The sequence below is a fragment of the Melozone crissalis genome, unplaced genomic scaffold, assembly GCF_028551555.1.
Source record: "Melozone crissalis strain CALT ecotype California unplaced genomic scaffold, PUWL_Pcris_2 ptg000036l_1, whole genome shotgun sequence".
Lineage (NCBI taxonomy): Eukaryota > Metazoa > Chordata > Aves > Passeriformes > Passerellidae > Melozone > Melozone crissalis.
The window spans coordinates 21831610-21848080 of NW_026535814.1; the positions used below are offsets into that span (position 1 = coordinate 21831610).

The window sequence follows — 16471 nt, forward strand, 5'->3', positions numbered from 1 at the left end:
GTAGCTCTGTTCATGCAGTAGAACAGCACAAACACAACTACCTGCACAACAAAACAGAGACAAAAGCCACCAGGAAAGGGTCACAGGAAGATTAGCACTTTTCAAGGCAGGGAAAATTAGTTTCAGGGGAGAAAATTAAGCCCTTGTCTAATGGAGGCATGACAATGCCATAGGCAGTTTTTCCTACCTTCAGACTGACAGAGGATCCTGCTGTTGAGCTCCTCTTTTTCCTGCTTCAGGAGAGCGTTTTCTTCTTCCAGGTCACAGATACGCTGGGGAACAAGGCAGAGAGTTACTGCTGGCTGCAGGGCAGGGCTCCTGCAGGGATTAATTTCACCTGGCAGGAGACAGGGGGCTTTGTTCGGCCTCTCTTTGCTCTTTAAGAGATCTGTTCCCCTGTGCTTTGCCACTTATCCTTTGTATACCAGCAGCAGAAACACACGGGAAATGCACTGCTACAAAAGTGAATAAATTTCCCTTTCCTGAGTGCACTTCTCCCTTAAATCTACATTTTCAGCAGAATCTTACAAAATACTGAGCAGCTGGACTTGGTGGCCACGACCTGCAGGAGCAAAGCTCTTGGAAGTGATCAGGTCATCAAATCAGAGGTTTATTTTTAGATTTCAATGGGCTTCATCATTGTCCTCAAGTCACAGCACCGAGTCACAGCTGCTGGGGAAATAAATCTGCTGATTGTTCCCAGAGATGTAGCACTTCAGGAGCTGAGATGGACACAGTGAATGTGAGCTGAGTGAATAGATCAGGCTTTTTAAACTTTATTGTACCCAATCCATGTAGCACGATGAGTCACTTCAGTGCTTCCCACAACCAGAGAACCCCTGGTACAGCGAGGAATGACATGTACCAGGGCTCTTGGCAATACAACAGCAGCATATTTAGCAACTATTAACAACAATTGCCTCGTAAAAAATAATGAGAACAGGAACTGAATCCTGAAAAATGCTATTTTCACTTGTAACAACTGCAAGGCTGGGCTGATGCTGGCAGCAACTAATCCTGGAACATTATTCAGCTTCCTGAATTCTGGTGCATTCAACAGCGTTATCTCAAAACACACAACCATCATATTGTCAAGTGAAATACGCTGCCACAGCGAAGCAGGATGATTCTGCTGCTGTCAGGGGGAGAACACACATCATCCCAGCACGTGTCATCCCCTATGCCTGCTCCTGCACTTCCTGTAGCCACTGCTTAGGAAACAGCTACACACAGCAGAAGGAACTCAAGGCACCAACGATAAACAACAATGTAAACACCATAATAAGAGTTTCCAGAGCCCAAGAGTAATAATTTTGCTGTCACCACTAGATTAAATTTATAGACAGCCCAGCTGGCGTGCATTCCCAGCACAGATTTCAGTCTTCCACACAAGCATGTTCAAATTAAGGCATTTTATCAAACACTGGCTATGCCAGATACATGCTAATGATGAGGAAAAAAGCACAGTGAATATTTTCATGTAAGTCACAACTGAATCAGTCTGTTCCATGCACAAACTGAAAAACCTCCCCACTCATTACTCTCCCTGTTAATTTACTCCAGCTCTCTGCATTACATCTGTCTGCACCTCTCCTAGAAGGCTGGAGTCTGGATGTTCAACTAGAAAGTGAAAAACCCCACAATTTAAGCATACAGAGCTACTAGTGTTTTAAATGCTGTGAACTGAGCCAAGATTTTAATATTCCAAAATTCCAATATTCCAAAACCAACTGCACTCCTTCACCATAAATCACATCTGCCATTAGATCAGCACTAGCGTCTTCAAGGTAGGAAAAACTTTTTTAAAATTGGAGAAGAGATACAGTAGTGATGGAATGGAAGGAAAACCTGTGCTGCAATGGGACAGCAATGGAGCAATGGAGCTCTACTTGTTTGTCCCATCAGGAAAAGATTAAAAACAGTGGGATTATTTTTCTAATGCTTTTTATTGGATGGTGACAAGGAATTCTCTGCCCAAAGCTATGATGGTTGGAAAACAAAACTGGACAAAAATCTTGAGTATTCTCAACTGTGCTGAGAGCATATATTTGGAAGAGCAAGACTTAACAGAATCCACAACAATTATTCCCAGATTTTAAAATTTCTGATCCAGGTTGGGTAGAGATATTTTTAAGATGTTCTCTTAAGCCACTGGATTTTTCTGCATTCCTGTTTCTACATGAAACAGGAATAAGCTCAGAGATCAAAACCCGTGTGTAACCAAGCCCTGTGGGAACATGAATGGTCCACCCAATGGCGAAGCAGCACCAACTCCATCCCTGATACCTACACGAACAACTTTTGTACCTTCTGCTTCTCTTTCCACAGGAAACAGATCTGTGGAGGTGCTTCAAATGCAAGAGCACCTGCTTTGAAAGATTTCTGTGGAAGATGCTGAGCAGGGAGCCCTTGTGATGGCTGCAGCTCTTATCTAAGTGTCTCCCTGGAACAGCCTGCTCATAAGGTCTGCCTCCCACCCTCCCCCAGTCTTGTAAGGAAAGGATGATGGCATTTGGTACTTTCCTAATGAAATTCCTGGCCAGGCTGTGAATTATCCTAGCTCCCAAGCAAGAAGAATAGGTGCTACCAAAAGACCTGGAAGGAGCTGTTGGTACTTACCCAGATGTTTCAAACTTAATCATAAAATTAAAAAAAAAGAGCTCTTCTAAAACTAAGGACTTAGACAGAATAGCTGTGATGAAGAGATTAAAGGACTTTTTTTCATTAACTAAATCATAACTGACATGGATTTGCAGGAGCTTCAGAAAATTTAAAGGCTCATCTCAGTCTCACTCAGAAGTGAGATGTCTTTGAGAATCTATCCCACTACAACCATGCCCATGGGGTCCTCTTGATACTGAAGGCAAAAACTGCTTCTCACCTGAATTTAATTTCATGATGCTTCCCAGCTTCTAGCAGATATTAGAAAAACTCAAAAATCTCTTCCCAGAATTTTTCTTTGGAAGTGTTCTGGATAAATTAATATTTTCAGGAAGGAAACAGGTCCTCTCCCTCTTCCCACTTACAAGGAACTGAAGGGAGCAATGTAAAGCTAATGCCAGAAATAGGAGTCTGCACCATTAGAAATGTTTTATAATTAAAACGTCTATTTTCATGGTGAAATGCACAGTATTTGCTCTGCTGTAGGCACTTTTACAACAAGGGAAATCTTCTGCTTTGTTTTCATGCTTTTTAAAAGCATTTCTTCAGTGATTAATCCAACCTTCCATCCAAGTGCTCAAAGGCGATTTGCAATCAAGAACAAAGAGACACAGTTTATCCCCAGCTGCATCACCCTTAAAATCAGGCATCCTTTCAGGCCCTAAAAGCCTGTGCTGCACCCAGCTAATGAACAGAGCCCTGTGCCAAAAAGAATATTATAATTTTAAAAGGAAATCACTTGTTTCACATGTCCCTGTGTGGTGCACCACAAGTGCAAGGAGTGGAGCAAGTGATCACCTGGCAGCTCTCTTGGTCCAGCCAAGGACAGCAAGTGTACAGACCGTTCATCTCTTTGAGAAGCACATCCAAAAGTGCATTTGAGTCATGCCAGAGGTTTGGGGTAAATCACCCTGACCACAGTCCTTCACCACAGCTTCTCAGCCAAACCCACCACCTGAGGGCTCAGCCTCGAGGGGAGGTTCACACAGCAATGGTGCTGTGTGAAGTGCCCTAGAAGAGCCTCATAAGGACATTCTTCCACTGTAATAATAACACAGCTAATCCCAGGCTTTTCTTTCTCTTTTTTTTTTTTTTAAATTTCCAAAAGTGACTCATCTTCAGGTTGTCACACACCAAGTACTGTTCTAGAACAACAGCTGCAACAGTTTTTCCTTTGTAATTTACTGAGTAGAAAATCCCTAAATTCTTTCCAATTGCAAGATCAAGGATTCAATTCAATTTCTGATGCGGAAGAGATATCATGGATTTAACTTGAGCAGCCACAAGCATTTGCAGAAGGACACTGAACTCTCATGTCAGTGCCTCAGGTAAAGAGAACGGGTGTTATTCAGAATTAATCTGCTCAGTGAAGAAATTCAGGGCAAAAGGTCCATCTTTGCTATTTGCAAAACAAACTTTACATTCTGAAATCTCTTCCTCCCACTAGAATGACTTCTTGTGTAATGGTGGCAGTGCTGGACTGCTCCCACCCCAAGAGATAAAGAACAGGATTGCTGCACTTGATTGTCCTTGTGCGTCCCTTCCAAACCAGGATATTCTTTGGATTTGCATGAAGGAGGAAGGAAAAAAAAAAATCTATTTTGTGTATATCCCAGCTCCAAATGCCATAAAAGACCGTAACAACCAGCAGCTGTTGCTGGAGCAGTGCCTCTCCTCAGGGAGAGAAGTTGGTCCTCACATAGGTCATGCTCTGTGCATACCTACACCACCAGCTATGTCAGAAACTGAGCCTTGTGTCCCATCCTGGGCTGGGGTGAGGAATATTTACACCTTCCTAATATTTGGAGCAGCTGTTACAGACCTCCCCAGTAATTTGCATTACGCACCATGAGGAATCGCTGTATACACATGAAGCTCTGGCATTTACATGAATCTCATGACAAGAAAAGCAGCTTCAAGTTGTGCCAGGGCAGGTTTAGATAGGATATTGGATAATTTTTTTTTCACTGAAAGGCTTGTAAAGCATTGGAACAGACTGCTCTGGGCAGTGGTAGAGTCACCAGCCCTGGAAGTATTCAAAAACCACACAAACGTGGCACTTGAGGACATGGCTTAGTGCTGAGCATGGTGGTGGTGGGCTGAGGGTGGGGCTTGGTGATTTTACAGGTCTTTTTCAACCTTTACAACTCTGTGATTCCATGATGTTCATGGTTATTAGGCATCCTGATTTCCAGATGTGTTTAGTTTGGGGTGTTTCCTTGTGGCTGGCAGCACAAAAGGCATCAGGGCGGGTTGTCCTGACACAAGGCAGCCACTGCTCCTGCAGGGATGTCCACCTGTCCTGCTCCAGAAGCTGTTGCAAATCCCAGGGGCGTTCAGCAGCAGAAATAACACTCAAAGAACAGACACTCCCCTTCAGAGCTCTGAAGAGCGAGCTCTCACCAGCACGGCCACCTGCAGGAGACAACCTGCGGCGGACAGACAGACAGACGGACAGACAGACAGACAGACAGACGTACCTTCCTCAGCAGGTCCCTCTCCTTGCCGTGGCTGTCCTCCAGCACCTCCCTCTCGCTGTGAGCCCTCTCCAGCTCCATCCGCAGCCGCTCCGTCTCCTCCTGCAGGCTAAGGAGCTGCTTGCCATCGCCCTGCTGGGTCTGCTGGTACTGCTGCAGCTCCTTCTTCAGCTTCTCCACCTCCGAGGAGTGGGCTGATGTCAGCATGGACAGCTGCTCATTCAGAAGCTTGTTCTCCTTGTTCTGCAGCCAGCATCCCAGGAAGAAGAAGACAAGAGCACAAATGACATCAGTGCACGCAGTGATGCGCTAAAAAAGTAACCGCTCAAATCCCCAAGCACCGTGGGTGACAGACCCACAATAACAAACGTTCCCGTGCATATCCTAATGAAGCTCATAAAGCTAAAAGCTATTTCTAAACTGTGACAAAAGCTCAATAAGATTTTGGCAACCATTACAGAAGCATTGTCAAATCGGTACTAAGCTGATATCACTCAGAGAAAAGGCAAATAACTCTTGGTAGCACTTGCAACCAAACCAAAATACTACACTTTTACTACAGCTTCCAAACAGCATTGCTTAATATGATTGGTATGCAGTTTTGGGGGCCTTTGTAATATTCCTTTTGCAGTTTACCCTGCTATTCCTGAATCCCATACCTGCACAAACCTGGAGTGACAATGCAGAACTGCAGCTTCAAGCACAAGGAGCTCCCCAAACTCCAGTTTTAAGTCATATGCCAGCTCAGCCATCCTTTCATTTGCTCAGATTTTCACTTCCAGCACTTAGCACTGATTTTCTCCCCAGTTTTGAGAGCTGAAAATTCAGCAGACTTAGCTGAATTTTGGGCTTCAAATCAAATTCAATGGGCATCACATTGTGACTAATAAAACATCATCATTATCAGGCATCACCAGGCCAAAAACCGAGAGCATTATTAAATGCCTACCACATAAGCTGTGCTGACTTTGGGTAGATAAGCTTGATACCACAAGAAGAATTTTGAAACTTAAAATGCATTCTGGTTTTTAAAGTATGCTCTGATCATCCTTCTGGCCCCTATTAAGGTGACGTCCCAAAGCACCCCCTCTCATTGCATCTCAGTGCTCTGAAGCAAGATAAAGACACATCTCAAATGAAAAAAACAAGTAAATGAGCCATAGTAACATTTTCTTCGTTGTTCCCTAGTAATGAATTATTAATGAACATCAATATTCAGCATTTGTATCATATTAGGAAATTAGAATTTCAGCATGACCAAAGGTATTTCATAGAATCCTAGAAGGATTTGAGCTGGAAGGGACATCATGTTCCCTGCCATGGGCAGGGACAGCTCCCACTGTCCCAGGCTGCTCCCAGCCCCATCCAGCCTGGCCTGGGGCACTGCCAGGGATCCAGGGGCAGCCACAGCTGCTCTGGGCACCCTGGGCCAGGGCCTGCCCACCCTCCCAGCCAGCAATTCCTAATTCCCAATCTGCCAAAATCTGTCCCTGCCCTCTGGCAGTGGGAGCCATTGCCTGGGTGCTGTCCCTGCCTGCCTTGTCCCCAGGGGCTGTGCAGCTCTCCTGGAGCCCCTGCAGGCCCTGGCAGGGGCTCTGAGGTGTCCCTGGAGCTTCTCTGGTGCAGCTGAGCAGCCCCAGCTGTGCCAGGCTGGCTCCAGAGCAGGGGCTCTGAAGTTATTTCCAAATAAATGCATTTTCAGAACCTTATGTCCATGGTTTTACACAGCACCCAACCAAGATTTTCATGCAAATACAAGATAAATGCACAGGAATGGTTCTGGGTTGTTTTATTAAAAACTACTGACATGAGAGAGCATTTACAGGGTTCTTCCCCACTGCAATCAGAGATTGCTCAACAGACCCTATTTAATTTGAACTTGCTTTATTTTCAACCATTATCCAGTCCTGCAGATTTGAGACAGTCCTGGTTTCAACCCAGGCTCTGTGAAAAAAACCCAATTTATTTTGCTACCAAAGGTAGATGTAACAAATTCCTCAGCTTCTTACCCAAACTAGTTTTATTCACAAAAATGCTCAGAGATAGTAGCGCTTGCAGAGAGAGTGTAGAGAGCTCACAGTGTGTCTAAATATTGGCTGCAAGAACATGCAACACTAAATTAGGCACATGCCTTGTAAGTGTCTCAGGCAATTCCAACAGATTTAAAGAAAATTACCTGAAGGAAAAAGAAAAAAAAAACCCAGAAAAAAAAAAGAGAAGGAATTGGTCCAATGTAAATAGAAAAGAAAGTGCTCCAGTGAGGATGTTTTGCAGCAAAATAGATCAAAATCTTTCCTCTGTGTGCAAAAAATCCCTCACTGATTAAAAAACCTAATTAAATGATTCCAGTTACAGATGCCAGAGCATCTGAGCCGAGGCTGATGTACAATAATAGGTTTTAATGTTTTCAAAGAAAGATCTCTTCCTTAGGGGCACACGGAGGATTGCATCTCTACTCATGCATGAGCTAAAGTAGCAGAAATAGAAACATTTTCTTCCACAGCTACTCAAAAAAAAACAACACAACTGCAGCTCTCCAGGTTACCTGCTATATGCTTTTGTCTTTCTTGTAAAGTTAATTGGTATTTTCAAAGGTTGTGTTTATAGATTAGCAAGGACTGAAAGCAAGATCCTTCAGGGAAACGATGATACTGCAAATGCGCCGTGCCAGGAAAAAGATTCAGTGCACTGAGAAGAGAATCTGCTGGAACAATGCTCCTCAGCACTTCCAAAGCATCCCAGAGAAACCTGGCAGCCCTGGAAGGGTGGTTAAATTCAGCTCTCTGGACAGACCACCACATGTAACCCAGAGCAGGAATTCTTTCCTGCAAAAGATACACAGGAAGCATCAAAGAAACTCCTACAAAATGGTCTGTGGAGAGACTGAGGGAGAGCAAGATGGGCTCGAGACCATTATTTCTGCCTGGTTAAAAGCTCTCCATGACTCCTTCCCTAAAGCAGATCCTTCTGCTGCTTTCATAACCCATGACAGAAAAGCCAGTGCTAACCAAATGTTGGTTTTTTCCTTTACTGTTCCACTGCCACACTTCTCCTAGCAAGGAAATAGGGGAAAATACAAACAATAAAATACTACTGATGTTCCAGTGTCAAGCCCAACTGCTCAGCAGATCCAACACTGATGTTCACACTCTTTTAATGAGTTCAGCCCAAATTATCTCGACCTGGAATGACTCTTCCTATTCAATTCCACTAAAATACCTCCTGGATGAAAGGTCATACCTTTCAAACTTTATTTTGAAAGTTTCCCATTCCTAAGCTACTGCTAGCAAAATCTAAGTATGGAAATTGGCATTTTAAAATTAAATACCAGGGTCTGGAAGTTGGAACCTGCTGTGGTGCAGTTGGACCCTGCTGTGGTGCAGTTAATGCACTGCAGCCAATTAACACTGCAGTGAGGGTGACCACAGCAATGTAACCCCTGTGTGTCCTGACTCTGCATGTCTGAGCCAACACAGAGCCACTTGTCATCACTCCCAATACAGGACTGCTCCTGTCTCACTGGGGTGGGGAGATTTCAGCTGGTGAATGAACCATGTGGGATGGACAAGGGTTTCTGACAACATCTCAGAATGATAAACTGGAATAATCACAAACTGGTGCTACAAATAAAGGGTAATCCCAGTTGAAGAGGATGTTCTCCTACCTGTAAAAATTCAGTTTAAGGGTACAAGTAGATATGAATTTCCCTGTTGATATTAGTCAATACAACTAGGCCCCACTCAGCATTTCTCATGATCACCCCTCAATTCCTTTTACAGCAACACAGAAAGTATTTAACAAAGTAATTTACACACATTAGTAGGTAAAAAAATTATTCTGCTATGTCTGTAAAAGCAAACCATTATTCTGCAGCTTATTAATGGCAAATGGCTACTGAAGAAAACACCCTTGTGATCAAAGAGTCACTGTAAGGTCATTAACTCATGCCACACAGGGATCTGTCACATCACACCATCTTACCCTCCCGTTACTTCTGGAGAATTGTTGTGTCCAGTAACACAAAGTATTTACCCAAATTGCTGTTTATCTTCCAGGGAATGTGACTCCCAAGACACACAGTTCACAATGCCAGTGGTGGCACACACTCTGCACACTCAGTGCCCACAGAGCAAAAAGCACAGCAGGGCAATTCAGCCCCAAACCCGTGACATTGGATGCCACGTGGAGCTGGCTTGGGTTTTCAAGCAGCACTTTCTAAAACTGCTGTTCTGTTTTCCCCCTCTGAGCCCTGCTGGGTAGTCCCCACAACAATTCCATTGCAGCTTGGAGCAGGCTGTGTCCCACCCTTACAAATGCTCGGCTGCCACCAACACGACTGTGAAAAATGTGTATTATATGATTGGCTTTTTCCAAATATTAAAATCAATATTATATGTGTTATGTCAGAAAGTTATGCTGTATTAATTTTTTTAGTAGTGTGTTAAATATAATTTTAGATTATAACACAGTGTTAAAACAGAAACTATGCTATGTAAGATACTTTTTTAAAGAAAGGACTTGCATCAAGATAGCAGCCATAGGACACCTACATCTTTCAGAGAAAGAGCATTTATTGCTCTCTTATCAGAAGAAACTAACTTCTTCCTGCCTTGCTCAGCCCTGAAGATGCCATTAGGATTAAGAGGAAGAAGTGACACTGACCAGACAGAATCCTTTGTTTGAATGAAATTTATGCATCACGTATGAGGTGGATGAATATACAACGGGCTGTTGTTTTTAAGGGTTAATCCTCTGTTAATGTGTGTCCTTTTACGGGCTTATTTTGCCCAGAAAAGGTACCCAGACTGTCCATAACTCTTCTTATTTGTCTTGTATTGTCCTAATCCCAACTGATCAAATTTTCATTACTCTATTTATATTGCTATTTTTATAGCCACTTTATTACTATTACCCTTTTAACATTTCAAAAACAAGTGACTGGCGTTTTTCACAACGGCCCTTCCCACACGACACGGGCAGGCCCAAAGCGGCAGCTGGGCCAGGCCTGTCCCTGCACAGCCCGGGACGTACCTGCTCATCCACCTTCCTCTGCAGCTGCACCACCTTTTTCTCCATGCCGATGTTGAGCTTCTTGAGGTGCTCTGCTGAGCGGGCCTCGATGCGGAGGGCCTGGAGCTGGCGCCGGGCCCTGAGGCGCCGCCAGTGGCACTGCAGCACCACGGCGGCGGCCTGGGCCCGGCGGAGCCGCGCGCGGGCCAGCCAGCCCCGGGTGTACTTCTGCAGGATGGTGGCCTTGTGCTCCATCAGCATCTGCAAAACACGGCCACAATAGGGCGGTCAACAGAGGGAAGGCATGGAATTGTGGAACCCCAGAATGTTTTGGGTTGGAGGGACTCTAAAGATCATCCACCATGGGCAGGTGGCGGATGATGACACTTCCACGAGACCAAGGTGCTCCAAGCTCTGTCCAACCTGGCCTTGGAAATTTCCAGGGATCCAGTTGTGCCAGAATTCAGGACATTCCTTTGGCTGTCCTGGGTTGCCAGGTCCCCTGCCAGAGGGCTCAGAGACCCTGGCACAGAGCCAAAGACACCTGTGACCTTACTTAGGACCCATGGAAAAAATTATCCTTATATGAGGATCTGTAAGCCACAAAAGTCTAAGTAGAATAATAATCAGTTTGTCATAGGGTGAAAAATATATTTTTTGGGGTTTTTAGAATGGGGGTTCAGAGGCCAGGATGGATTAATCTGGGTGTGTCCAGCCTTTCTCCTTCTTCTTCTTGGCCTCCATCTTCTGCTGTGATATTGGCACTTTTAGATTGGTTTAGAGTAGAAGCTAACAAAGGCGATAGGCATTGGGAAGTAATTATAAATATTGTACATGTAGTTTTTAGTGTAAAAAGATAACACCTCCCTGGGGGCAGGCAGAGTGCCTCTGTCTGTCCTGCTGAGTGGACCTCGGCAGGTCAGGAGAAAGAATTTTATAGATAAAATACAATAAATAACCTTGAGACCAAGAACTGAAGGGTTCTGACTCCTTCTTCGACCACTGGGCTGGGAAAAGAGACTTTCTAACGCATCTCGAGGTCACTCTGTGCAGCTAAAGTCCTGAGACAGTTCCGCTGGGAAACCTGTGCCAGGGCCTCCCCACCCTCACAGCCTTCCCAATATCTTCTCTAAATCTACTTTCCTTCAGCTTAAGGCCATTCCCGGAAGGTCACCTATACAGGAACTCTGGTTTGGTGGCAATAAACATTAAACACTTCCCAAACTGGAAGGGCTTCTCCTCCAAGGAATGTCCTAGAAGATGCAGGTGCTGATGGCTGGAAATGGAGGCTGTGGTTTTGCACCCTCCTCCATGGACAGGCACTGTTCTCAATGGATGCAGGCAGGACACCTCTCCTAGGAGCCTGCTTGGTCTCAAAGTAAAGACCTGCTTGTCCAGTGACATGAGGGGATATGATCCTGGTTGTGAGGACTTAGTGGGAGCAGGTGACATCTGGGCTCAAGTGTGACTTTGTGGACCACCTCAGAAGAGTACTGAGATCCACCAGAGCCACAGCTCCAGAGTAAACACTCATTAACAGACACACCAACACTCAGCAATGAACTCACTGTCCCCTCAGCATCAGACATCACCAGACCAGATCTGTAGGTTTTTTTTCCTGTGTTCTGCCTCTGCATTATGATAATTTTTACTGCAGATAAATGCTGTCCTGATGGGATTTCATATCATGTGGATAACCTTCAGATAAAACTATGAGTCCTTTCACTACAGTGTGCAGCTACTTCTCTAGCACAGTTCAATTAGTAGTTATTTTTATCTGTTTTCATGAAATTTCCAGCATGTTTGCATTGGATTTCTTCCCCAAAATTTACAGCTATCTTGTCAGTCAGTGGCAGTTCAATTTTGCTCTCTAAAATTGAAGGCTGACATTTTATAGATACAAACAGCATGTTGTTAATAGCTTCCTTATGCTTCAGTCTGCTAAGGAAATAAATAGGAGAATTTGAAGATTACAAGACACTTTATTGTTGTTAGTTTGGGTTAAGTTGTCTCAGAAAAGGTTATCCTATCAACTTCTCTTATAAATATTTTGTTTCACCCTAAGGCTTTCTTTGCAGTTGCAAATTTTAATTCAGAATAAAGGGATTGTATGAATTTAAGATGCAGCAAGAATGACTGTGAAATGAGCTTTATATGTCTCCAGTCTCGTCTTTCATAAATGGGGAAAGCTATGGATGCCCAAAGAGGTAGAAGAAACCCCATTGCATTGCCTTGGGAACTTATTTCAGCTTTACAGAAAATTTTTGGGTGAGCACTGGGCATGCCCTCATCCCACAGATCATCACCCACTGCCCTGCATCTGTCACTGAACATGCACTGGAACCAATACTTTTATCTAAAACCTATACCCAGGTGCTCCAGAGATTAAGGACACTCAGATTAGAGAGGCCTAGCCTTCAGACAACTTCTACACCTTGTTAAGATTTGGGTGGCCTGGAATATCAGAGAGTTTAACTGCTGGATCAGCTGCCTCCTCTGCAGAAGCTTCCACTTTAAAAAACAGATGCTGAAACAGCAGTGACAGCACAAATTCCTTATCACCAGCTGCTGTGTCTCAAAGGACAGCCCCGGTCTCTCTGGGAGGTCACCAGGTGTCCAGGTAATTTCAATTATTTCCAAGAACAGGCTTTCCCCTCTTGATCCTTCTCAGTTCTTGGAGTACCCCACAACCCAGTTAAGCACCAGTTTAGGTAACTACCAACACATTGCTGGGTGTGAGGAGTAGACAGAAGATTGTCCAAAGCTATTCTCAGTTTCCTGACAGAGAGTAGCTGGAGAAACACTCTGGACAAGTGATGAGGGAACAGGACAAAGGGCAATGGCTTCCCATCGCCAGAGGGCAGAGTTAGATGGGATATTGGGAAGGAATTGCTGGCTGTGAGGGCGGCAATGCCTTGGCACAGGTTTTCCAGAGAATCTTTGGCTGTCCCTGGATCCCTGGAAGCAACCAAGACCAAACTGAACAGGGCTTGGAGTAACCTGGCATACTGGAAGGTGTCCCTGCCCATGGCAGGGGTGGAATGAGGTGATCTTTAAGGTTCCCTTACACCCAAACCGCCACAGGATTCAATGACCTATCACTGTATCACTGCTGTCTTGTAACTCTACATCTTTTGTGTCCTGCTCCAGGTTTAACACAGAAAGGTAAAGGAGAGACCTAATAAAAGAGATATTTCTATCAATAAATGACTTACTGCCTTCCATGACAGACCCTCCTTGTCTTCTTACACTATGGGGAGCAGCCCCTGCATGCAGCTCCGACACACACTCAGTGGGATGGGGAGGTTTCAGCAGAGCATAAGTTAGACCAAATGACATTTCCACATCTCCACAACACCTCCTGGCACCACAGTGACCAACTCCATTTAGCTGCTCTGCTGAGGTGCTGCTGCCAAAACGTTTTTTGCTCGCACAGCTCTAAATAGCAAAGCTCACCATCACCCTCGGTCCTCTGGCAACACTGGGGGCTGTCAGCTTCACAAGCATCAACACCGCCACAACAAACACACCGCAGAAATAAACATAAAGGTTCTTTCCTCATGCAAAGACCCTCCTGGGGGTGTACCTGGCGGTAAATCCTCCTGACAAACATGCCCCGAGCAAAAGCCTGGATGGTGAGGGTGGCGCTGCGGACCCTCAGGAAGGCCCGGCGCATCCGCAGCATTCGGTACTGCTTCTGCAGGATGATGGCAGCCCTCGTCCTCCTCAGGTGCTGGAAAAGCCTGCAGGGCACAGGAGGAGGGTAAGCAGGGAACATAAACTCAACTTTTCTTCTGATGCAGTAAGTTTTAAACCAGGGGGAGAGGTAAGTTTTTGTCCAATGTGGCTTGGTAGTATTCAGGAAAGACCACCCCAACAGCTGGGCTAAGAAAGCCTCCATGCTATCAGACAGCAGCCATTGAACCCAGGAGCACTGGAACCACAGATCAACACACCCCATTGCTCCCAAACAGCACTAAACCCAAGTATTCCCCAGGTTTTCCTTGGTTTGAGCTCTCTGCCTTGCATCCGTGCTCTAACCAGCACCCAGGTTGGCTCCATCACCTCCCTGACTATAAAAAGCACACTACTGACTCAGTGAAAACAGCAGCAAATTGATTTGACATTTAAACTGGTGTGCACTGCTTTGGCAACATTCCTGAGCAGAGCCTCGAGCCATTCAGAGACAGTAAATAATGAGGGATGTGGTCAGCTCAGCACCATGTTGCTCCCATTCTCCAGCTGAACTCATGTTCAATTTGCTTTTACACCGGTTAATAAATGCCCATAAACTCTCCATTAAATTTGATAATTAGCTTGTTTTGCTAGATTTATGATTCATTTATTGCTCTCAGCATGCAGCATTATACAGAAATTTGATCCACTTCTTTTATTTTGTGAAAAGTGCATCAAAATGAAGAGCCACATCAGATTGGTTTATATATTCCTTTGATTGAGGCAAATGGTTTCTCATTAGGACCCACTGATGCAGGGCTTCCTGAAGAGGATAAGGGATGGTCCGTCTCCAAAAAGAGACAGTAGTTACTCAGATGCCATCCCACCCTACAAACCCTGCACCAAGAGGGGAACTAAAAAATTATGTAGGAGAAACTCTGCAGCAGCTGATTCTCCCTGACATCAACCCCTTACACAATCACAAACAACACCACAAATTCAGCTAGTATCTCTGATGTTCTTCTGCTGATTGTCTGGCTTGAAGAAGGGCCACAAGAAGGAAGGTGGCCAGTGTGTTGGGATGCTGTTCCATTGCGTCACTCCTCCCTCACATCCATCCCACACCTGCCACCAGGTACCCACCCTCCAGCACAGTGCTACCTACAGAATCCCCAGCAAGCCACTGTCACAATGGCTCCTGCACAGAAACAGTTAACATGAGGCTCTTTTATTATCTACTGTACACAGCCCCCCTGCCAGTGATTTAGAGTGATTTTCCTCATTACAAAGGATACAGCCAATCAATCCTGAGAACTCCCCCTGGATATCAGGAGACACAAACCTTGTCCCTGCAGGGGAGGAGTGCATACCAACTAAGCAGCTCTTCCCTGGCTGATCCAAATGCCCTCTACCAAAGGCAGCCCCAGGAAAATATTAGTTCTGTGAAACACTTTCACCTAAACCCTTCAGAGCACTGTAGTCACCTCATTACAACCAGATTGTCTGTGCTATGACCTTAGCTCAGAACCTAGAAATTAAACTAACGTAAATATGAAACCAGTTTGAGACAAATAATTTTGATATTTTGCCCCTAAATAAAGCCAGATTGAGGGGCCAGAAATAAGTCCCAACTTTAGCCCTTTAGAGCCTTTTTAGAAACTCTCACCACAGCGTTACCCACATGCGCGTTACGCATCTTGCTTTCAAGCGAACAGAGCATTTCCAAAGCTCCTGATATGAAACCCCCAAGATGCAACCGATTGAAAACAGAGGTGTTTCCACCCTTGGCTCCCCAGCTGCCCCCTCTGAGGCTGCCCAGGACCCACCTGCGTGCCTGGTGCCCGCGGGTGTAGCGCTGCAGGGCGAGGGTGGCTCGCCTCAGCCGCTGGTACCTGGCCCTCTGCAGCCAGCCCCGCACTGTCTTCTGGATCATGATGGTGGCAGCTCTGAACTTATCTGCACGCAGCTTCTCCAGATATGCCACCTGGCCTGCACGGAAAAAGATCTTGGTACGGCCAAACTGGAACTTGTCTGGATCCTTTTCAAAAGCATAAAGGAAATTATATTTAATTGAGGTAAACATCACTTTTTTTTTTCTTTTTGTTTTCAGTCTAAGTTGATCAGTACATGCAGAGTAAAAACACTACTTTGAATCAAATTTATCAACTCATGTCTCTTCTTAACTGGGTACTTATCTTAAATGAAGATATTATGGGGTAATGAAGATATTATTAGACTCCATTATTAGATATATTAGATTATTAGACTTATTAGACATTATTCGATATTACTAGACTTACTACACTTGAGCATCTACACACCCATTAAGGAAAGCAGCACTAGGATTCAGTCTTGAACTCCATATAGTTGCACAATTTTGAAGAGGTTTTGGGTTGGGTTTTTGTGTTTTGTGGATTTTTTTGCTTAGCTGTTCTGGGGTTTTTTTGTTGTTTGGTTTTGGTTTTTTGTGGTGCAGGAGTTTATTTGGGGTTTATTTTGTTTTGGGTTTGTTTGTTTGCTTGTTTGGGGGGGGGTTGGAGGTTTTGTTTGGATTTGGTCTTTTGTTATTTGTTGGTTTTTACTTACATAAAGAAATCACAGAATTGTTTAGGTTGGAAGGGACCTTAAACCTCACATATATCCAACCT

At 44.7% G+C, this 16471-nt stretch overlaps 1 protein-coding gene across 1 annotated transcript in view; it reads right to left on the reverse strand.

The window, feature by feature from the left end:
- MYO5B (myosin VB) overlaps positions 1–16471 on the reverse strand; it is a 144451-nt gene that overhangs the window by 30828 nt on the left and 97152 nt on the right. Inside the window, exons 20-24 of the mRNA XM_054283409.1 lie at positions 15650–15861; positions 13735–13891; positions 10170–10409; positions 5142–5381; positions 188–272 (exon numbers count right to left, since the gene is read on the reverse strand). Coding sequence (XP_054139384.1) covers positions 188–272; positions 5142–5381; positions 10170–10409; positions 13735–13891; positions 15650–15861 — 934 coding nt within the window. The remainder of the gene's footprint in view (positions 1–187; positions 273–5141; positions 5382–10169; positions 10410–13734; positions 13892–15649; positions 15862–16471) is intronic.